The 24,077-nt window shown below is 44.6% G+C and overlaps 1 protein-coding gene across 1 annotated transcript in view; it reads left to right on the top strand.

The window, feature by feature from the left end:
• Window positions 1-24,077, top strand: part of GLG1 (golgi glycoprotein 1) — a 435,835-nt gene that overhangs the window by 86,547 nt on the left and 325,211 nt on the right. The window contains 2 exon segments of the mRNA XM_030203623.1: window positions 6,766-6,949; window positions 13,783-13,997. Coding sequence (XP_030059483.1) covers window positions 6,766-6,949; window positions 13,783-13,997 — 399 coding nt within the window.

The raw sequence follows: 24,077 nt of genomic DNA, 5'->3' as shown, positions 1-24,077 counted from the left end.
TACAGTTGCATTGGACTTAATTCTACATGCAGCATGCAGCTTATTAGTATGCATTTCCTTACTTAATGGCATTTTACTAAACTGCAATTAGCACATGCAGCAGCATGATAAACTTAGTGTGTCCTTATTCTGTATTAATTGTATAATGGGGTGGAGACAGGTGGGTCAGCAGCTTGCTCTTAATGCACAGTATGCTACCATGTGTTAACTGTTGAGGTAGCAGATAATTCAGAGCAGTTTCTATGGAAAACTGTAGGATGAAACATTCTAACCAATGTTCTGTATGCTACAGATTCCACAATAGGTGGAAAAAAATCTTGTTAACGTGATTTTGCTTATTTCATCAGTGAGAAATCTGGGGCTTTGCTTCATGTGGTTTTTGATGTGTTGAAGGGAAGACAAAGGTTAACATTTGTGAAAAATTTAAATTTATTAACTTATGTATATGAATTGATATTAAAATGAAAGTCAATTCTGTTGAGTAGTGTATATTGTCCTTTAAAAAAAAAAAAAAACCCAAACCCTAAAATGTTGTTCGGGCTCTTTTTTTTGTTCTACTACAGACTGCAGTGTTCAGTGTGTCACCTACATGAATATTTGTTGTAAAGCAAAGTTTGAAGGATATGTACCATTGCCGTAATTTTGCAGGATATTGTCATGTGTGTTGAGATGTTTGCCATTATAGTAGACTGATCAAGTTTGTTATGGGAAAATGTCGGTGATTCCATCAAGTATGTGTGTGGTTTATGTTGATGCAAGACAGCTGTTGGGCAGATTATTAATTTAGAAATTCATCATCAAGTGCACTTTAAGGCATTATTTAGTACTAACCCAAGGAGCACTACTGATACCTATATACATAACCCCTGATATTCAGCCGGTGGCAGACAACGCTTTTGCTGGATATGGATAGAAATTCCATGTGTGAATGAGTATTCTTGTAGGGCTATACTACCGTCCGCCGGGACAGAACGAACAGCCGGATGAAGAAATGTTTACAGAAATTAGAAAAGCCGGCAAATTGGGCAACACTATAATAATGGATGATTTCAATTACCCCAATATTGACTGGATAAATGTTACATCAAGGAGTGCCAGGGAGATAAAATTTCTATATGTAATAAATGACTGCTTCTTGGAGCAACTGGTCCAGGAACTGACAAGAGGGAGAGCCATTTTGGATCTGGTCCTTGGTGGTGTGCAGGGCATAGTGCTAGAGGTGACGGTGTTGGGACCCCTGGGAAACAGTGATCATAACACGATCAAGTTTGAGCTACTATCTAGGATGAACCCACAAAGGAAATCTACTTTAGCTGCATTTAATTTTTGAAAGGGCAACTATAATAAAATGAGGATAATGGTTAAAAAGAAACTAAAAAGATTGGCTGCAAAGGTTAGGACACTAAATCAGGCGTAGACGTTATTCAAAAATACCAGCTTGGAAGCCCAGTCCAGATGCATTCCACGTATTTGCAAAGATGGAAAGAAGAGAAAACGTCAGCCAGCATGGTTAAAAGGTGAAGTAAAAGAGGCCATTAAAGCCAAAAGATTGTCCTTCAAAGAATGGAAAAAAGACTCAAATGAAAAAAAGAAGAAGCAACATAAGCACTGGTAAGTCAGATGCAAAGCATTAATAAAGAAGGCTAAAAGAGAATATGAAGAGAAACTTGCCGCAGAGGCTAAAACTCACAGTAACAACTTTTTCAGGTACATCGGAAGCAGAAAGCCTGCAAGGGAATCCGTGGGACTGTTAGATCACGAAGGACCAAAAGGGGTGCTGACAAGGCCATAGCAGAGAAACTGAATGAATTCTTTGCTTCTGTCTTTACAGAAGAAGATATAAGAGATCTGCCTGTAATGGAATTGGTTTTCAAGGGTGATGATATGGAGGAACTGAAAGAAATATCGGTGAACCTGGAAGATGTACTGAGCCAAATTGACAAATTAAATAGTGGTAAAACACCTGGACCAGATGGCATACATCCAAGGGTACTCAAAGAACTCAAGAATGAAATTAGTAAAATGTAACCTGTTATTAAAATCATCCATAGTACTTAAAGGGTTCTAGAGGTGGCGATCCTGGAAATAACAGACCGGTAAGCCCGATGTCTGTGCCGGGCAAAATAGTGGAAACTATTATAAAGAATAAAACAACAGAACACGTAGACAAACATGGTTTAATGGGACAATCAGCATGGGTTCAGCCGAGGGAAGTCTTGCCTCACCAATTTGTTTCATTTCTTTGGAGGTGTGAATAAACGTGTGGCTAAAGCTGAGCTCGTTAATGTAGTGCATCTAAATTTTTTGAAAGCTTTTGATAAAGTTCCTCATGAAAGACTCCTGAGAAAATTAGAGTCATGGGATAGGAGGCAAGGTTCTGGTGTGGATTATTAATTAGCTATTGGACAGAAAACAGAGGGCAGGGTTAAATGGTCATTTCTCTCAATGGAGGAGGGTGAACAGTGGAGTGCTGCAGGGATCTGTACTGGGACCAGAACTATTTAACATATTTATAAATGATATGGAAATTGGAACGACGAGTGAGGTAATCAGATTTGTAGATGATACAAAACTGTTCCAGGCTGTTAAAACACGTGCGGACTGTGAAATATTGCAGGAAGACATCACGACTTTAGAAGACTGGGACATCCAAGTGGCAGATGAAATTTAATGTGGGCAGATGCAAGCTGATGCACATTGGAAAGAATAATCCGAATCATAGTTACCTGATGCTATGGTTCACCTTGGTGGTCAGCACTCAAGAAAATGATCTTGGTGTCATTGTAGATAATACGCTGAAATCTTCTGCTCAGTGTGTAGCGGTGGCCAAAAAAGCAAACAGGATGCTAGAAATGATTAGGAAAGGGATGGTGAATAAGATCGAAAATATTATAATGCCTTTGTATCACTCTATGGTGCGTCCACATTTTGCGTTCAGTTCTGGTTGTCGTATTTCCAAAAATATATAGTGAAATTTTGAAAAAGGTTCAAAGAAGTGACCAAAATGGTAAAGGGGGTGGAACTGCTCTCGTATTAGGAAAGGCTAAAGAGGTTAAGGCTCTTCAGCTTGGAAAAGAGACTGATGAGGGGAGCTGTGATTGAGGTCTACAAAATCCTGAGTGTTGTACAATGAGTAGAATTTAATGAATTTGTTTTTTTTTTTTTTTTTTTTTTTACTTGTCTCAAAAGTACCAAGACTAGGGGACACTCGAAGTTACACGGAAATACTTCGGAAGCTACATGGAAATACTTTTAAAACAAATAGGGGGAAATATTTTTTCACTCAATGAATAGTTAAGTTCTCGAACTCTTTGCTGGAGGAGGTGGTAACAACAACAGTTAGCGTATTTGGGTTTAAAAAAGTTTTGGGCAAATTCCTGAAGGAAAAGTCCATAGTCTGCTGTTGGAATAGACATGGGAAGCCACTGCTTGCCCTGGGATTTGTAGTATGGAGTGTTGCCACGATTTGGGTTTCTGCCAAGTATTTGTGACCTGGCTTGGCTGGGCTGCTGTTTGGAAAACAGGGTACTGGGCTAGATGGACCATTGGTTTGACCTAATATGGCTATTCTTATGTTCTGTCTGCCGCCGGTGTAAACTCAGATATTCAATGCCGGCTGTTTCTGGCGACCCACGTTGAATATCCAGTTTCATTTTTGACTCTGGTTATCAATAGAAATCAAACAAAATAAAACATGGAAAAGAAAATAAGATACCTTTTTTATTGGACATAACTTAATACATTTCTTGATTAGCTTTCGAAGGTCGCCCTTCTTCCTTCGAAAGCTAATCAAGAAATGTATTAAGTTATGTCCAATAAAAAAGGTTTTATTTTGTTTGATTTCTATTGATAACCTTAACAGTGGACTAACACGGCTACCACACTCCTCTATTTTTGACTCTGGCAACTTATCCGGTTGAGCCAATATTCGGCACTAGCTGTTTAAAGAAGGCCTATTTTAACTGCTAAACATAGCTGGATTGGCTTTGAATACCTGTGTCTAGCTGGCTATATAGCCAGTTAATGGATAGCCACTAACTCTGGATATTCAGCAGGTGATAACTGTTTTTCTCCTGCTGAATATTGATGGTTGGGCCCTAAAATGCTATTTAAGTGGTCAGGAACCATTCCTTGTCTGTCAGTGCTCATCTATATTAGCTCTTGGCCCACCCAAAATGTCAGGTCTGGCTACGCCACTAGTGGAGGGGTAGCCTAGTGGTTAGTGCAGTGGCCTTTGATCCTGGGGAACTGGGTTTGATTCCCACTGCAGCTCCTTGTGAATGTGGGCAAGTCACTTAACCCTCCATTGCCCCAGGTACAAAATAAGTACCTGTATATATGTAAACCGCTTTGAATGTAGTTGCAAAATACCACAGAAAGGTGGTATATCAAGTCCCATTTTCCTTTCCCTGTGTAATTCTCTAGTTGGGCCTCCAATAAAAGAATCTAGGTGTCATTGTAGACAGTATGCTGAAAAATAAGCAAATATCCAAAAAAGCAAGCAGAATGCTTAGAATTATTAGGGAAGGGATAGAAAATAAGACAAAATACTATAATGCCCTCTGTATCACTCTGGTGCAACCTCACCTTGAATATTATGTGCAATACCGGTCGCTGTATGTCGAAGATATAGCAGAATTTAGAAAAGATTCAAAGAAGGTCAAACAAAATGATGATAGGGATGGACTTGTATGAGGAAAGGCTTAAGAAGTTAGGGCTCTTCAGCTCAGAACAGATGGCTGAGGGGGGATATGATAGAGGTCTACATAATCCTGAGTGGTGTACAATGGGTAAACATGATCTTTCAGAAGGTTCTCAGACTAGGGGACACTGAATCCCCAATTCTCAAAACTCCAGTGCTGTTCCAAATAGCTTCATTAAAATACCGCTGGAACAGCGCAGAAGAACAATGCTCAAAGCTAATGAGATGCAAATATAGGCGTCCTCATAGTGCTAATCATTAGGGAGTTTAGCGGAGGATTGTGCTTTGGTATGGGAGGGTTGTGCTTGGCGCATGTGCAGAAGAGTTTCTCAGTAAGCTTGGCGCCTGTGTGCATGCACCTGGTAAAACCCGAACATGAAGCACACGTTTGCATTCGTTTTCTGTGGCCTAAATATAAGTGTATTACATTTTTTTTTTAATTTAGCTTGGATGCTTATATTTAGATGCAGGAAATGGATGCCAATGTGTTCTTTCACTTGAGTCTACTGTTTCTCATGACCAGTACTTAAGGGCTTGCATGGGCTTCCTTCTGCATCCAAAAGCAATCAAAACTGGCAAATCTTGCATACAGATTCATGAGAGAAGCATGAGAATCGTGAGAAATCCTCTTCTAACAGCCTAACGACTTCTCCGACTTGGCGTTTGTTTTTTTGCAGCAGTAAGGCAGTTTTCTTTTGGGCGCTCCTTTTTTTCTGAGCATTGGGGAGGAATACAAAATAACCTCAACATGAGCTTGACTACATTAGCATGCTACTTGCGTTGTTTGTCTGTGTGCTCATTTGTTCCTGTGCTTTGGGCCTCTGAACATTCTGCGCAAGTAAATGCGGGGGCTAGTATGACGCTAAGGGCCTTTAGTGCCTGCGTTTTCTTTTGAGCATCGGGGTCTAACAAATAGGAAGAAATATTTTTTCACTTAATGAATAGTTGAGCTTTGGAACTCATTACCAGAGGATGTGGTAACAGCGGTTAGCATATCTGGGTTTAAAAAAGGTTTGGATAAGTTCCTGGAGGAAAAGCCCATAGTCTGCTATTCAGATAGAAATGGGGGAAGCCACTTCTGTCGCTGGAAGTGGTAGCATGGAATCTTGTTATAGTTTGGAATTTTGCCAGGTACTTGTGACCTGAATTGGCCACTGTTGGAAGCAGGATACTGGGCTAGATGGACCATTGGTCTGCCCCAAGTATGGCTGCTATTATATTGTGTTCTTATAAGGGATGGGATCCAGAAATAAAGCAGAGGTGTAATTTTGCTAAGTTGAAAGGATGAAATAGGGAGGAAATTAACTGCAGCATCAGAAGAAAGAGCTTCAGAAATGAAATCATTGATGGAAGAGATGGAACATGGCTCATAAACTTATTTCCATTTTCTGTGTATATGTGTATCTGTTCTCTGTGTGTATATTTGACTGACTTAGAGATGAGAAGGGTGAAGCACAAAGGTGGGGGTGTTTGAGGAAAGTAGAGGCTGACTGAATTTTGGTTTTGGTTTCAGATTAAGCACCGAAACTGGACCAAAATTCGGGTTTAGGTTTTAGGCAAACATTGTCAGTGCATTTTTGGCTAAAACCTGAAACTCACCCCTCCCTGGGCCTACCTTAAGAAGCTCTGGTGATGTAGTGGCTTCTTAGAATGAACCCCACTCATTCCTGCTCCATACCACTGCTTTCAATGCGGTGGTTGCCAAGACTTCCCGCAGCAGTCTCAGTAGCCATTTTGTTGGAGTAAATGGCATGGGGCAGGAACAAGTGGGGTTTGTTCCTGCTCCTGAAGAGGCTAGACCATCCGGGGAGGGCCTGTGAGTGGTCTGGTGAGATGAGAAGGGGGGCTGCCGCTGGGGGTAGGTTCGGCAGGGGGATTCTTTTGGTTAGGTGTGGGAGACGGAGTAGGGCAGTTTTCTGTTTTTGTCAAAACAGAGCAGCCAGTTTCTGTCACAGATTCAGTTTTGGCAGAAACTGAAGATACTGGGTTCAGTCGCTCTCTAATGAAAGGGTAGAGTTTGTGACATAGCACCTTGTTAAACTACTGCCTCTTTCTTTCTTCAGTGCCGTGAAGCATTGACAACCCGGCAGAAACTCATTGCCCAGGACTACAAGATCAGTTACTCACTGGCAAAATCTTGCAAGAGTGACCTGAAGAAGTATCGGTGTAATGCAGAGAATCTTCCCCGCTCACGAGAGGCCAGACTGTCATACCTCTTGATGTGCTTGGAGTCTGCTGTGCATAGAGGTTAGCTGACATGATTCTAATCTTTCAAAAGTAGTTTTGTTTGGTGAGTAGAATGAGAGTGGGAGATTGACACATGACTGTTCCTAGAGCAGAGCTGCCTAAATCCACCCCTATGGGATGACTGTCAGAAGTGATTATATGCTATACCAGAATTTAAGCTGTATTGCATAACTGATCCATTTTGTTTGCTATTTATACATGGAAAATATAACATTAAAATGAATGCCCTCTACAGTATAACTGTAGTCCTAGACTAGTAGAAAATAAAAAAACAAAACAAAACCCATTTTCCTATAAAGTGGCTTGAAACTGTATTTTGAGGGTAATTCTGTAAAGTTTTTTTCCCCATATGTAAAGCCTGTACATGTTGAGAAGAGCTTTTATAAAATTGTATGACCACATGTGTGCGTATTGAAAGTGTGTACCTATTTTCAAGTGATCTGTGTGTAGCCATTCCCAGGGGTGTAATTTGGTCAGAATGGAGGCAGAATTGCAAACTGTGTACATACTTTATGAAATATCTGAATACGCACATAGTGAATATTGTTACCATAACTGAGAGCCTTGGTTCAAGGCCTTTGATTCAGGATCTAAAATGAGAGAAAACCTTAAAGGCCCATGAATTTAACCTGAACTTCAAGTGTGACTGCAGAATTCATGATCTGATGTGACAATCATGTAGCGGAAAGAGGAACGGGCGTAGGTGGAAAAACAGAGTAACAAGTACACAGTTACAAACTTTTTCAGAGCTGGTGTGAATGTATGCTGGCGTTTGTATGCTATTGTGGGTAGTTTTAAGTGCCTACATAGGTGCTAATATTGCCTTTATAAAATAAGCACGTTTATAGACTCTTCGCATTAACATCCTGTTATAAAATTACCCCCACGTGTCTAGGAGCTGCAGCTGTCTGAAACAGACACATCTTTCATTTCTCTAAATGTAATCAGTGGTCTGTATCGAATATCATATTTTACTATTCAACGGAATATGAATACTGACTATGAATAATGGACATTGAGTTTTAACATAACAAATAATAAAAGAAGCAATGTGAAATCAGAGTTAAAGATTTTTTTTCAGTAGGATTTAACACAGTAGAGCCCCAGATTATTCATGTTCAAATTTAAATCACTCTTCATCCGAATACGAATAATGTGTTCAGGGCACTATTGAATATGAATATTCAGTACAGCCCTAGTAACTAGAATTACAGAATGGTAGATGAAGTGGTTAGTTACATATATCAATATAGTGAGTGAGGGCAGATAAGACCATTCTCCGAGGACAAGCAGGCTGAATATTCTCACAGATGGGTCGTCGTGCGCGATGGCCCAGGAGACCGGAACAACATAGAAAAATCTCGAAGTCTCGGGAACGCTCCATTGTGCGGGCCGAGCGCACTCTGCATACGCGAACGGCTTCCCGCCCGTGACGCGAGCATGTCCCCTTCAGTTCTTTTTGATCGGTCCTGGAGAGTTGTCTGTTTGGATTACGCTCCGTTTTTCTACGGCTGATTGATTAGCGTCTACCGCTCCCTCTTTTCTTCTTTGGTTTAAAGTTCTTCATAATAATAAAACTAAAAAAAAAATAGTTATTTTTTTCCTTATTTTTTAGTTTTCTTCACAGTTTGAAGTTTCCTTTCTTTTTTCGTCGCAGCCGCCCTTTAGGCTGCTTGGTCGGGTCTTTTTTTCTTTTTTTTTGTGCCTCTTTTTTTGGCACCATCGAGCCTTTTAATTTCGCAGCCGCTGTTTTTCCGCCCATGTCATCGAAGACTCCCAGCGACTTACTACTACTACTATTTAGCATTTCTATAGCGCTACAAGGCATACGCAGCACTGCACAAACATAGAAGAAAGACAGTCCCTGCTCAAAGAGCTTACAATCTAATAGACTAAGAATTAAAAATCAAAGTTCTCCCGGGGTGGAGTGGTGGGGTGGGGGAACAAGTCCCTCTGCTTGCTCAACCATTAGCGAGGAAGGCACAATAGATTGTCCCTTTTAGAGAAGCTTTAAACTTAAATTACTTACCTTTCAAAAGGCAGTGAACAACAGAGAAGAAATCATTCTAAATCAGACTATATTTGTCCCACACATAAGGCGCAAAAAAGCAGTTAACTTTTAGCTTCTATAATCATCTTATTACCAGCAGAGTGGCACCCAGCTCTAGAGATGCTACTTCAAGTGCTGTACACGCTGCAACCGGACTATCTCGAGTACCGACCCCCACGCGTGGTGTCTTCAGTGCCTTGGGGCTCGACCATCTGCTTGTAAGCTGTGTAAATTGATGAAGAAACGGACCCAAGTGGCTCAGGAGGCTCAACGTGAGAAACTCTTTAATGATCGGTCTGGACCTTCGACGTCTGCATCGACATCGGTACCGAGGTCGGCGGCATCGACGTCGGTGTCGAGCGAAGCAGTGACATTGAGAGCGCAGGTAACGGCTGCTGAACCACCGCATCGTGCTGGGAGCAGTGAGGCATCGAGTGGGTCTCCAACTATCTCGAGGCCTCCTGCTATGCAGGCCCCCCCGGGACTGACCTTCATCGGACCCGGCCCCGAGGAGGCGTGAGGATTCCACGTCCTCCTCTTCGGTACCGAGGAGTCTCGATGACGGGTGTCGAACGAAGGCTAAGAAGCACCATCATCGATCTCCTTCCATGCACGGTACCAAGAGCTCCAGGGAGCCAAAGGAGTCAGCACCTGAGAAGCGTTGGCGCCGGGAGATCCGCTCACCCTCTTTGTTGGGGGGGGGGGGGGCTAATCTTTTTGGAGAGAAGGTAGAGGACATGGTTGATCAGATCAAAAAGCACCATGATGCTATGGATTCTCTCTCCCGCCGGGCGTCTTCTGCTACCACCTCCTCATCCAGGAGGTTTTTTGGAGGGACGAAGAGTGCTCCCTATTCCTATGATAGGCATAGGTACACTCCTGCTTCTTGGCAGCCGGTTCAGGCTCAGTCCAAGCACGTGCGTTCCCGTCAATGCCATGTGCCTAAGGCCCCTAGGGCTCCCCAGCAAAAGCAAGGGACGGGCCTTTGACTGGCTCCACTGCAGCATAGCCTCAGTAAAAGTGTCCGTGCCGGTGGCCTCTTATAACCTCCAACAGGTGGGTTCTTCAAGTAGTCCGCTTAGGATACACTCTAAATCTGGTATCCAAGTCTCCAAATTGCAAACCGGGAGCTCAGTCCTTCAGCTCCCAGCACAAGCAGGTACTTGCAGAGGAACTCTCCGCCCTTCTAAAGACCAATGCGGTCGAACCCGTTCCACCAGGGGAAGAAGGGCTGGGATTCTATTCCAGGTACTTCCTTGTGCAAAAGAAAACGGGGGGGGGGGGGGGGGGGGGGGGGGGGAATGCGTCCCATCCTAGACCTAAGGGCCCTGAACAAATTCATAGTCCGAGAAAAGTTCAGGATGGTTTCCCTGGGCACCCATCTTCCCATGATTCAGGAAAACGATTGGCTATGCTCTCTGGACTTAAAGGATGCCTATGCCCACATCTCGATACTCCCAGCTCACAGGAAGTATCTTCGATTTCGCCTGGGAACTCTGCACTTTCAGTACTGCGTGCTACCCTTTTGCCTTTCTTCTGTGCCCAGGATCTTCACAAAGTGCTTGGCAGTTGTCGCAGCATCACTACGCAGACTTGGGAGTGCATGTGTTCCCTTATCTCAACGATTGGCTGGTGAAGAGCATCTCGGAGGCAGGGGCTCTACAGTTCATGCGGATGACTATTTGACTGCTGGAGCTACTGGGGTTTGTAATCAATTATCCCAACTCCCACCTTGTCCCAATACAGAAATTGGAGTTCATTGGAGCTCTGTTGGACACACGGACGTCTCAAGCTTATTTTCCCCAGGCAAGGGCAGACAATCTCCTGGCCCTCGTGTCCATGGTTACTATGGAACTTTGTAAGGCTAAGTGCTTTTAAAATGAGCCCCATGGCCTCCACAGTTCATGTGACTCCCATGGCACACCTACATATGAGATCAGCTCAGTGGACCCTAGCTTCCCAGTGGTGCCAAGCCATAGGGGATCTAGAGGATGTAATCCATCTCTCCACCGAGGTTTGCAGATCCCTTCACTGGTGGACCATTCGATCCAATTTGACCTTGGGACATCCATTCCAAATTCCTCATCCACAAAAAGTGCTGACGATGGATGCATCCCTCCTGGGGTGGGGAACTCATGTAGATGGACTTCACACTCAAGGAGCTTGGTCCTTTCAGGAAAAAGATCTTCAGATCAACCTCCTGGAATTACGAGCAATCTGGAACACTCTCAAGGCTTTCAGAGATCAGCTGTCCAACCAAATCATTTTAATTCAGACAGGCAATCAGATTGCTATGTATTACACCAACAAGCAGGTGGACACCGGATCTCGCCTTCTGTGTCAGGAAGCCGTCAGGATGTGGCAATGGGCACACCATTATGGCATGCTTCTCCAGGCCATGTATCTGGCAGGCGTAAAAAACAGTCTGGCCGACAGGTTGAGCAGGATTATGCAACCTCAACGAGTGGTCTCTGAACATCAATGTAGTTCATCAGATCTTTCGAGAGTGGGGCACCCTCTCGGTGGATCTTTTTGCCACTCAGATCAATCACAAAGTACCTCAATTCTGTTCCAGACTTCAGGCCCACGATAGACTAGCGTCGGATGCTTTTCTCCTTCATTGGGGGACAGGCCTGCTGTATGCGTATCCTCCCATATCTCTAATAGGGAAGACTCTCTGCTAAAACTCAAGCAAGACCTTGGAACCATGATTCTGATTGCACCTTTTTGGCCCCGTCAGATATGGTTCCCTCTTCTTGGAGATTGGAATGTTTTCCAACCCTCATCACCCAGAACGAGGGGTCGCTTCTACACCCCAACCTCCAGTCTCTGGCTCTTACGGCCTGGATGTTGAGAGCTTAGAAGTTGCTTTCTTGGGCCTTTCAGAGGGTGTCTCCCGAGTCTTGCTTCCAGGAAAGATTCCATGAAGAAGTGTTACTCTTTCAAATGGAGGAGGTTTGCCTTCTGGTGTGACAGCAGAGCCCTAGATCCTTTTTCTTGTCCTACATGGACCCTGCTTGAATACTTTCTACACCTATCAGAGTCTGGTCTTAAGACCAACTCCGTAAGGGTTCACCTTAATGCAGTCAGTGCTTATCAACGTGTAGAAGGTCAGCCTATCTCTGGACAGCCTTTAGTTATTCGCTTCATGAGAGGTTTGCTTTTGTCAATGCCCCCAGTCAAACCTTCACCAGTGTCATGGGATCTCAGTGTCGTTCTCACCCAGCTGATGAAAGCTCCTTTTGAGCCACTGAATTCTTGCCATCTGAAGTACTTGACCTGGAAGTTCATTTTCTTGGTGGTTGTTACTTCAGCTCGCAGAGTTAGTGAGCTTCAAGCCCTGGTGGTGCATGTACCTTATATCAAGTTTCATCATAACAGAGTAGTCCTCCGCACTCACCCTAAGTTCTGAACCAGTCAATTGTCTTGCCAACATTTTTTTCCCATCCTCATACCCGCCCTGCTGAAGACAAGTTGCACACCTTGGACTACAAGAGAGCTTTGGCCTTTTACGTGGAGCGGACAAAGCCCTATAAGACCGCCCAGCTGTTAGTTTCTTTTAATCCCAACAGGAGGGGAGTCGCCATCGGAAAATGCACCATCTCTGTCTAATTGGCTAGCAGATTGCATTTCCTTCACTTATGCCCAAGGTGGGCTGACTCTGGAGGGCCATGTCACGGCTCACAATGTTAGAGCCATGGCTGCGTCAGTGGCTCACTTAAAGTCAGCCTCTATTGAAGAGATTTGCAAGGCTGCAACGTGGTCATCAGTCCACACATTCACATCTCACTACTGCCTTCAGCAGGATACCCGACATAACAGTCGGTTTGGGCAGTCGGTGCTGCAGAATTTGTTCGGGGGTTTAGAATCCAATTGCACCCTCCTAGGCCCATTTCTGTTCTGTTCTAGGCTGCACTCTCACTTAGTTGTGTTTTCTTTTTAGGTCAATCTATGTTATGTCCTCGCTGTTGCGAGGCCCAATTGACCAATGTTCTTTGTTTTGAGTAAGCCTGGGGGCTAGAGATACCCCATCTGTGATAATATTCAGCCTGCTTGTCCTCGGAGAAAATTAGGATACATACCTGTAGCAGGTATTCTCCGAGGACAGCAGGCTGAATATTCTCACAATCCCTCCCTCCTCTCCTTGGAGTTGTTCCAGTTTTCTATTTTGCTTTTTATATAACTGAAGGGGACATGCGTCGCGGGCGGGAAGCCGTTCGCGCATGCGCAGTGCGCTTGGCCCAGCGATGGAGCGTTCCCAAGACTTCGAGATTTTTCTATATTGTTCCGGTCTCCTGGGCTGTCGCGGATGATGACCCATCTGTGAGAATATTCAGCCTGCTGTCCTCAGAATACCTGCTACAGGTATGTATTTTGATTATATGGTCCATCCACTGCACAGCAAAGTGGCTAGATTGGTAACTGCCATGCTATGCAATCTACTTCCTCCATGTTTTCTTAGAAGTGCAAAAGTCATTTCACAGCTGTTGTAAATTGAAGTACTGTATGCTTGGTTTTCATCCTCTTGCCAGTTAGAGATCACTGTGTATATCCCACTCCTTTTTGATTTCCAGCACAGTTTTTGCTTCCATTATTTCTTTCCAGAGGACTTTCCATGTTATTAAGATGGCAGTGGCTGCCTTGAATCAGGTGTAACTTTGAGCTCTGTCACACTGGAACTGAATGGGTGGAAAGCATTTCTGTAATTCAAGCCTGCTTTGATTGTAATGTGTTCTGTTTTGCTGTTAATCCTTTGCTTCTGGTCTTGTGTCTTTTGACGTAGGTCGACAAGTGAGCAGTGAATGCCAAGCAGAAATGCTGGATTACCGGCGGATGCTGATGGAGGACTTCTCCCTCAGCCCTGAGATAATCCTAAATTGTCGAGGTGAAATTGAGCACCACTGCTCAGGACTTCATCGCAAGGGCCGCACATTGCACTGTCTAATGAAAGTGGTGCGTGGAGAGAGAGGCAATGTAGGAGCCAACTGCCAGAAAGCAGTAAGTGCTGTCTTTAAGAATGATGGGAAAAAATGTCAGAGGGGAGAAGTAATTTGTGAACATTATAGTAATTCATAGTCTTTTTTTTTTTTTTTTTTTTTTTTTTCAGCATGATAGAGGCTTTTTTTTTAATGTTAAATGGTAATCTTTATTTGGAAGTTTACATCTTATATCTAAGATTGTCTCTGAAGACAAGCATGTACAGTGAGCTAAGTGGATCATTCCCATTACTTTTTTATGTGTTGGTATGCAGATTTATCTTACAGAATTTTCTGGGAAAGCTTTTGAGCATCCACAGGTGTTTTCTTCTTTGTCATTATACCTGATGTTTCTTAAAATCTTTTTCCTCTGGAGGAGGAAGTCCCATCAGATCCCTGCCACTTTCAACCACCTGTCTTTGTTGTTCATCTCATTCTCTTTTATTGAAGGTTTTTCTCTTCCCTCTTAGTCTCCTTTTTACAATTTTTGGAAGTTCTATTCTTTCAGCCTTCATCACGTTATTTGTGTGACTTGTAGTTTTGACTTTGTGGACCCATGTTTTTCACTAGTAACCAAGATTGTTTAACCGTGTGTTTTCTGAAAGATTTTTCTCCTGTTCTTTGTCTATTTCTCACCCTGTGTCTATGAAATAAGTCAACAATTTAGAGGTACCTAAGGTGCTTGCAGAATATGTCCAGTACGTCATCCCATTAAGAGAGCAATCTCCAGGAGCTCTGAGCAAACTGGAACTCTTTAAAGGCTTTCAGAAATCGGTTATCTCATCAAATTTTGCTCATCCAAACATGGAATCGGGTTGCAGTGTATTACACCAACAAGCAGCAGGGCACCGGATCACGCCGTCTCTCAGGAGGCCCATCTGGATGTTGCATTCGGCTCGCCAGCATGGCAAGTTCCTTCGAGCTACTTATCTGTTGGGCAAAAACAATATCCTGGCCAACAGACTGCATCTACCTGTATTTGGTACATTTTTATGTCACTCTGTGCCGTTTTGTCCATCTGGTATATCTGGTGTTCGTTTCTTCGTTTCTTGTTTAGGTGTAACTACAGAACTAATAGTTGTACTGACCATGACCCCTGCCATATCACATATCACAAGTACCATGAGTCTGTTCACCACCTCTTCCTCTTGCAAGATTTATCAATTGGTTGATAATTTGCTAGTCAAACATTGATAATCAATCTTATCTAAATCATGTTGGACGGATTCTGTCACTCTGATCTGACTGTTCTGAGATATAATCAATCTTATCAGAGATATCTGAAGGCTCAAAATCAGAATTGTCATTGTCCTCCAGACTTGCCCTTAGAACATGTGAAGCAGTATATTGAGCCTTCCTTCTTCTTATAGACGTTGTTACAGCTGAAAATTAAAATAATTTTTAGTTCTTTTTAATAAGGATGTTTTTTGTTTGGTCCCTGAAAGGGGAACTAGCTGCTGTCCGTACAAGAAAACTCAACACATGAAAATAACATTTTAATCCTTATTACCATTGGTAAAGTAACAAACTCCTAAAGTATTGGCTGTAAAGTATCTCTGGAATTGCTATAATGACTTCACAATACCGTGTAAGATCTAATCAGAACTTTGCTCGGTAGGATCAGGGTTAGTGTGCATTAAACACTCATGTTGGTGTCTGACTATATAAGTAGGAGAGACTGGTGGCGACACCCAGTACGGCATTCTCAGGGAGATAGCTGGGGAAACTCATAATATACACTTATTTGCTGGCAAATACTAAGCAAAACAACCTTTATGTTCAGTGTGAGGGATACACTGGCCACAACCTTGACTTGGGTCCTCTTCTGTATTTTCTTCCCTTTATCCTCCAACCCCCAATCTCATAGCAAAATCACTACACAAGTTTCAAGAGATCCAGCAAAGTGACTTTTATAGTGTTGTACTGTCCTCATTAGAACTGATACCCCTTATCAAAAGACTCTCAATACTTCTTGCTGGCTTTGAATATTTGTATTGCTGGTAAAGCAGAACAGGAGCTCCCTCCTGCATGTAACTTTAGAATTGCTAGCCCTGATAGCATGGAAATTGAATAGCATTTAGCATCTGCTCTGGGTTTGCTAGCGCCCATATGAAATATCTTGATTATGGTAACAAAAGCCTATTCTAGGTGTAACTAGTGTTAAGTGTTTAGCCCATTCCGTGTCCTCCAAATACCATTTTTCAGAGTACATCGTGGTGCATTTTCAATATATCGGGTCTCCGTTGATGGGCCCCAGTTTGACAATGTCTAATAATTTCTCATTTTATTTTTTTTTTCAAACTTCATTTACAATTTTATACCAAATGCTCAATCTTACAAACATCAGCATCACACATTTACCAGCTAACCTAGCATATCTTCATCTCTTATGCATTACAACAGATTTTTCCACAGTATAACATACTACCCTTTCTACCCCAGTACTCCCCCTTCCCCTCCCCCTGGTAACGTCCACAACATGTCTCTTTTTTTCCTCATAAGGTGCCCATATTTTCTGAAATACCTGGATATATCCTTTTCTCAAGGCTGTTAGCTTAGACATCTGATATATGTGGTTCACTTTGTCCCACCCAGTGCAATGGCGGTGCCTGCAGCCGCTTCCAGGCCCGTGCCAGCATCAGTTTGGCCACTACAAATATCTGGATGGCCAATTTGTGGTCTGAGACTCGGGATTCTTTAGGCCGCGCATGTAGCAAACAGTACAGCGCTGCGTAACCCTAGTAGCGCTCTAGAAATGTTAAGTAGTAGTAGTAGTATTCTGCTTGACAAGGATATGTCCCCTTGCCTAGTGCATTTACCACCTCAACTACCTGGGCCCAGAACAGCTGCACTTTTGGGCATTCCCACCATACATGCATAAATGTACCCCGCCTCCCACACTCTCTCCAGCATTCTGCTGAAACCTTTGGGTAAATCTTATTTAATTTCTCTGGGGTGTAGTACCACCAGTACAGGATTTTATATCCGTTTTCCATCATTGGCTGGGCAGTGGACGGCCTCAACAGGAATCTATAGCTGCTCGTCCACCAATCACTCATAAAAGTTTTTTGTAGTGCATTTTCCCACCTACTTGTGTAGTGACCCTGTGGGGTGTACATCTATAGTAAGGCCCTGTAGATTCTCGTTATGCTCCCCTTCCCTCCTCCCCCTCTTAAAGCCCGTTCCAGGCCCGTTTTTGCCAATTCTAACTCCTCTCGTGCCCTCCTCTTAATGAAATTCTTTAAACAGTGGTAGTAAACCATATCTCTATCCACAAGATCAAATTCCTCCTGCAATTCCTCGAACCCCTTTACTCTTCCGTCGTCCCACATTTGGCCTAGCATATACAATCCCTTATGGGCCCAGATCTGGTATACTTTTTCCCACTCCCCCAGTGGGAATCCCGGAGCATTGCATATAGCCATCTGCAGAAAATATTTCCTCTCCGGGAAGATCTTTTTTCTTATTTGTAGCCAAGTATATATCAAATGGTTCATGCCCACTGGGATTCTCCTCGCCATATCTAAGGCGAGTTCTCTCGGCCCCCAAAGTATATGTCCCAAAAATCGAGTGCCCATCCATGGCTTTTCCCAGTGCAACCATTTCTTTGAGCCTCTAGACGCCCACTCGGCCAAGACCCGTAGCTGGGCGGCCTGGTAATATAGATGAAAGTTTGGGACTCCCATTCCTCCCTCTGCTGGTTTTTGGTACATCATGGGCCTACGCACTCTCGGTGGTCTCTTCCTCCATATGTATGCAAACATTCTCCGATTAAGCTGCTGGAAGAAGGTCTGCGGGATCGGCAGCAGCAGAGCCAGAAAGAGATACAGCAGTTTTGGCAACAGTAACATTTTTATCGCATTGATTCTCCCTGTCCAGGATATATTTAAACCCTCCCAATGGTCAAGTTCCTTAAAAAGTTCCTTAACTTTCTGTGGGTGATTAGCTTTGAATAGGCTCTCGACTCTAGGGGTGATCTGTACTCCTAGATAGCGTATAGATTTCGGTGCCCACACAAACGGGAATGCTGCCTGTATCGCTCTGCACTCAGGCGGGGCCACTGTAAGATTAAGTATCTCCGACTTTGTGATATTAATTTTGAAGCCGGACATGTGGCCAAATCGCAAGAACACATCCATCACCCGATGCAGGGACCGGTTTGGATTAGTTAGCGTCAGCAGTATATCATCAGCAAAAAGCATCAATTTATGCTTGCGTTTCCCCCTAGTCACTCCCTGGATACCCTTGTGCTCTCTAATCTGCTTAGCCAAGGGCTCTATGGAGAGGGCAAACAACAGCGGAGAGAGGGCACAACCTTGTCTTGTACCCCTATACAACTCAAAGGGCCTAGACTGGGAGCCATTTATTTATAAGGTTGCTAGTGGATTAGTATATAATAATTGTACCCAAGCCAAAAACCTTTACCCTATTCCTAGCTGTTTCAAGGTCTGGACCAAAAATGTCCAGTTCACCCGATCAAAGGCCTTTTCAGCGTCTACCGACAACAGTAGTGCCGGGTTCGCTTCATCTCTAACTTGCTGGATCACATGCATCAAACATCTAATATTATTGCATCCTTGGCGTCCCTCTATAAACCCTACCTGATTTTCATGTATGAGGCGTGGCATTATCCCCCGCAGCCTATGTGCCAGAATTTTTGTGAAAATTTTATAATCGGTGTTCAGTAGGGAAATCGGCCTGTAAGAGCCACAATGGAGCGGATCCTTTCCCGGTTTTAATATCAGCACCACCTCCGCCAACCTCCACGAGTGGGGCATCTCTCTTGCTACATCAAAGGAGGAAAGTACCTTCAACAGTATAGGTGCTTTTCTTTTGCCAAAGATTTTATAAAACATCGCTGGGAACCCGTCCGGTCCCGGGGCTTTATTATTTGGAAGGTCAGCAATTGTTCTCTCTACCTCCTCCAACGTTATTGCTGCTGAGAGCCTATCCATATCCTCCCCTGTTATCCTCGGAAGCCCCAAGCCTGCCAGATACCCTTCCATTTCCTCCGGCATTGCCCCCTGTTCTTCCTGATATAATTGGGTGTAGAATTCCCAAAACACTTCCTAAATGCTTTCTGTTTTGGTAAGGTGTTCCCCTGCATTGTTTTTTATGGCTGCTATATAGTTCCGCTGCGCTCGCTTTTTAAGCTTGTGTGCCAAGGTTCTGCTGGCCTTATTGCCAGATTCAAAGTGCTCTCGCTGCACTTGTTGCAACTGAATTGCTATCTCCGCCATTTGTATCTCATTAAGTTGGCTCCTGACCTGGTGTAGTTCCCCCACCTTCTTATCATCCCGCGGGTCTGCTTTATGTTCTCTCTCCAGCTCCGCCAGCCTACCCCTCAGCGCGGCGTCCTTCTCTTTCTTGGTCTTGTTTAGATGAGCCTGGAGCGCTATGAGCTGTCCCCTTACCACCGCCTTTAAACCCTCCCATACGCTAACAGGTTGCACCTCCTCTGTGTCATTAATGGTGATATAATCATCTATGCCTTTTTCAATCTCTTTTATATTTTGTGGGTCTAATAGTATTGCTTTATTCATTTGCCAATAACTCCTCCCTTTATTTTCCCCCCTCATGGACATCTCTACTGTCACCACTGAATGGTCTGTCCATGAACAGGGCTCAATCCTTGCTCCAAGGGTTCCAGTCCGTATGCCTCCATCCCCCAATCAATAGTCGATTCTTGAGTAGGACTTATATTTAGGCGAATAGTGTGTGTAATCTTTCTCGTTCCCATCCAGTTCTCTCCATATATCTATTAGTCCCCATCTTTCCATCCATCTCCTTATTATCTTTCTATCCCTCTGGGCATAACCCACTGAGCCTCCAGAATTGTCTACCCGAGGTTCCAGTGTGAGATTATAATCCCCCCCCTATCAATAGGTGACCCTGCGCTTTATTTTGCATCACCCGCTCCAGGCCGTCTATGAACAGCTTCTGGCCCTCATTGGGTGCGTACACACATATCAGGGTATATTGTATGTCATATAAAGTTGCCACCAGTACTAAGTATCTCCCCTCGGGGTCCCGCACTGTATCCTGTATAACCCAGGGGTGTGTCCCCGATAACGCTATAAGAACCCCCCTTTTTTTCTTATTATCCCTACTCGAGGCGCAATATATCAAGGGGAACTGTCTATGCCGCACCAGATGTTCATGGCTGCGCTTCAGATGTGTCTCCTGGGCAAATATTACATCTATTTTTAGGTTTAGCATTTCTCGAAACATCTGGTTGCGTTTTTGAGGAGTATTAAGGTCTCATACATTCAGGGTCCCGCAATTAAGGGTCATCATACCATCTATTATTGCACCTATGTGCTGGGCCGTCCTCCTGCATTGCAGACATTCCACCCCTCCTCCCCTGAGCCTCCTGTGCCCCTCATCACCCCCCTTCCCTTCCCTCCCCAAATATCCTGAGCACCACTTCCATAACTAAGTCGGTGCTTGTCAGAGAGTAGGTGACCTTCTTGCACTCCCTTCATTACCTTATTATTAACATCAATTTAACATATTAACATATGAACATATTAGCTTATTAACATACCCCCTCCCTATGAGCTTTTTATTTTTAGCCGAGGCGAGCCTTATGTTCCCCCTCTATGCCCCGCTCTCAGCCACCCATTCATACTTCCTTCTTACAGTTATCTCACCATCCTTCCTCAGGCTCTACCATTGTCTCTGAAAGTTCATATTGTTGCCGTGCACTTCTGTTTCTGTTCAGGACACAGTCCTTGACCTCGACAGCTCCTCATGGCAATCGGCCTGTTGATTGTTGGCGTTGTAGCCTCTTCTGGCCCGTTCTTTGCCATTTTGGGTGCATGCTTAGCCCTCCAGCCGGCCGACGCGCTCCGCTATCCACAGGCATTGCTGCCGGTTCTCCCTCCACTACTGCCGCATGTGCTTCCGCCATCGATTGGACTTGATGCATTTTGCCATCTTTATAGAAGACTAGTGCAAATGGGTGTCTCCACTGATATCGGATTCCCAACTCACGCAGTTTAGCTGTCATTGGTTTTAGCTCGGCTCTTCGTTTGAGAGTTGCCGCCGCTAGGTCTTCGTAGATCTCTATACTGTACGAATCCCATTTAAAATTATTGGCTTGCCGAGCCGCCTTTAGAACTCTCTCTTTCAGCTTAAAGTCCCTAAAACAAACAAACGTCTTTGGGCACATTAGCTCTCGTTGGGCCCAGCACCTGGTGCGCTCTGTCCAGAACAACTGACTCCGGGGCCATCTTGGCTTCTGGGGTGGACAGCAATGAACTGACCACCTGCTGGATCACTGCCTCAGCGTCCTGATAGTTTGGTGTCTCCGGCAGGCCCCGGAAGCGCAGATTACTTCGCCTGCTTCTATTTTCCAGGTCTTCTAATTTATCGTTAATTTGTTGCTGTCCCAGCCTGAGGTCAGAGACCTGTAAATCCAGGGAGTTCATTTCTTCCGCTTGATCCTCCACGCGGTTCTCCACTTCCTCCACCCGGTGGCCTAGTTCTGCTATCTCGCCCCGCAGATCTGCCCCCAGGGCTGCCAGGTCCGTTCGGACCGCTTTTAAGTTGGAGTGGATTTCACTCAACCACTCTCGCAATTCTGGGAAGCTTCCTCCGATCTGCTCGGCGGGATCCTGGGTCCTGAAGAGCTCTTCCCCAGACTGCACCTCTGGTGGGCCGTGCGTGTCAGCGGGCGCCTCATCCCTTCCCGCCATGTGTTTCTGCGACGCGCTGGATTTGAACGCGAATTGGGACAGGTTTAACACCTCCCTCCGCGCCTGCATCTCCGTTTCTCGATGCCGCTCGCGGTCGCGCAGCTCCGCTTTGTTTTTTATTCAATTTCGCCGCTGCAGGAGAGGAGTATATGTTTTTTTGCTCGCGGGTGTGCAGGAGCCCATCGGTTAAGCGGCCATTGACTCCGGTGACATCACTTCCTCTCACAATTTCTCATTTTATGAAGGGACTTCTTTATATCAAGTTATCATTCAGAAGTTTCCTGTGTTATGAGACCTTAATGTTCATATCTTTCTCATGAAGCTGCTATTCAAGCGAGCGGAGTCTGCTTCACTTGAACATATTGCTTGGAAGGTGATTATTTTGGCTAGAAGAATAAGTGAATTTCAGGCCTAGGTCATCTGAACCAATCTGTTTTATCATAAGATCGTTCTATGTACTCATCCAAACTTCTTAGACAAGGTGGTCAAATCCTTTGTCGCTGAAGAAATAGTGCTTTCTATGTTTTGTTCTAAAATAAGAATCCACATGAGATGTCTATCTTCTGGACTGTAAAAAGTGCTCTTGCTTATTATCTTAAACTGAAATATCTGAAAATCTGTGACACCAATGGACTTGGTATTCAGTAACCAAATAAAACATTGGCAAATTGGCTAGCACCCAGCTTCCAGATCTGTAATCCAGTAAAGAGAGCACCTCGAGTCAGTTGTTGCAGTTACCATGGTTATCTTTAAATCCATTTCACTGAGTAGCATATGCAAAGCAGCTGCGTGGTTCTTGCTTCTTACCGTCACTTCATTTTACTGTTTGAGCTAAGCCAACACTGGCAAATCGTACCCCTGAACCTGGGAGTCACCTGTTTGTGTGTTTTACTTAATCCTGCTTGGTGGTGGCAGCCAGTGTTCAAAGTACTAGGTTAAAGTACTTGAGTAAATGTAAAAATAAATGTATATTTTAATACTTATGTGTTCTTCATTGTAATTTTACTTAAGTTACTGCCTAATATAATACTTTTTGAGTAAAAAGTAAAAGTACTGTAACTACAGTGAATGCAACTATTAACATTTTTAGCCCAACAATTTTATTGCTCCACAATTCAATTTACTTTGCTTTTAGTAAAACTAAATGTTGAAAATGACTGTCACTTATGTGATTCTTTAATCCACCACAGCTATAAAGGTGTTCAACTGTACTATCAGGAAGTGGATTGTTCAATCTGATAAAAAGTTCCTTCAAATCAGGCCAGGCCGCAGTATTACTGACACCTTTTAACTGGGTCTGCAGGTATTGATCAAAGCAATATGTCTGAAACACTTCCTTATAGCAAGGAATGCTTTATCATCTTCATTGTCATTATCTGCATTCTCCGAGGACAAGCAGGCTGCTTGTTCTCACTGATGGGTGACGTCCACGGCAGCCCCTCCAATCGGAATCTTCACTAGCAAAGGCCTTTGCTAGTCCTCGCGCGCCCATGCGCACCGCGCATGCGCGGCCGTCTTCCCGCCCGAACCGGCTCGTGTTCGTCAGTCTTCTTTTGTCCGCGCTCGGTACGGTCGTGTTTTCGCCGTGTCGCGCCCCGGAAAGTCGACCTCGCGCGTCGTTCTTACTTCGTGTTAAAAAACCCCCCAAAAAAAACTCTGTGTGGAAGGAGACTCTTCGGTCTTTTTTCCTTCCGATACCGGTAAGTTTTCTTTCGTCGTCGGGGTAGGCTGCTTTTAGGCCTCGGGTCGAAGTTTTCTTCCCCTTGTTTTCGACTTTTGATCTCGCCGGCGTGATTTTTCCGCCCATGACATCGAAGTCTCCCAGCGGCTTCAAGAAGTGCACCCAGTGCGCCCGGGTCATCTCGCTCACTGATAGGCACGCGTCGTGTCTTCAGTGCTTGGGGGCTGGGCACCGCCCGCAGGCCTGTAGTCTGTGTTCCCTTTTACAAAAGCGGACTCAGGTAGCGAGATTGGCCCAGTGGAACGTTTTGTTCTCGGGCTCTTCGTCGGCATCGGCACCGGGAGGATCCAGTGCATCGACGTCGTCAACGCCCGGACCTTCATCTTCGCCCCTGACTGTATCGAGGCATCGACCCTCTGCATCGGGGCGACATCGGAGGGCTGCGTCGGCGTCGGTGACATCGAGACCTCCTCTTTTGCTGATGTCGTCGGACGGTGGTGCTTCGTCTGGAGCGCAGGTGAGGGCTGTCCATTCCCCTGCTGGTGGCGGTGAGCCTTCGGGTGGGTCTCCTCCTGCCCTGAGGGCTCCCGCGGTACAGCCTCCCCGAGACCGACCTCCTTCGGCCTCGGCCCCGAGGAAGCGACGGCTGGATTCGACGTCCTCCACGTCGGTGCCGGGAAGCTCCGGTGACATGCTTCGCTCCAAGAAATCGAAGAAACAT

This window comes from Microcaecilia unicolor, chromosome 5 (assembly GCF_901765095.1).
Source record: "Microcaecilia unicolor chromosome 5, aMicUni1.1, whole genome shotgun sequence".
Lineage (NCBI taxonomy): Eukaryota > Metazoa > Chordata > Amphibia > Gymnophiona > Siphonopidae > Microcaecilia > Microcaecilia unicolor.
The sequence above is the reverse complement of the archived record's forward strand: the minus strand, read 5'-3'. Positions and strand labels throughout refer to the sequence as shown.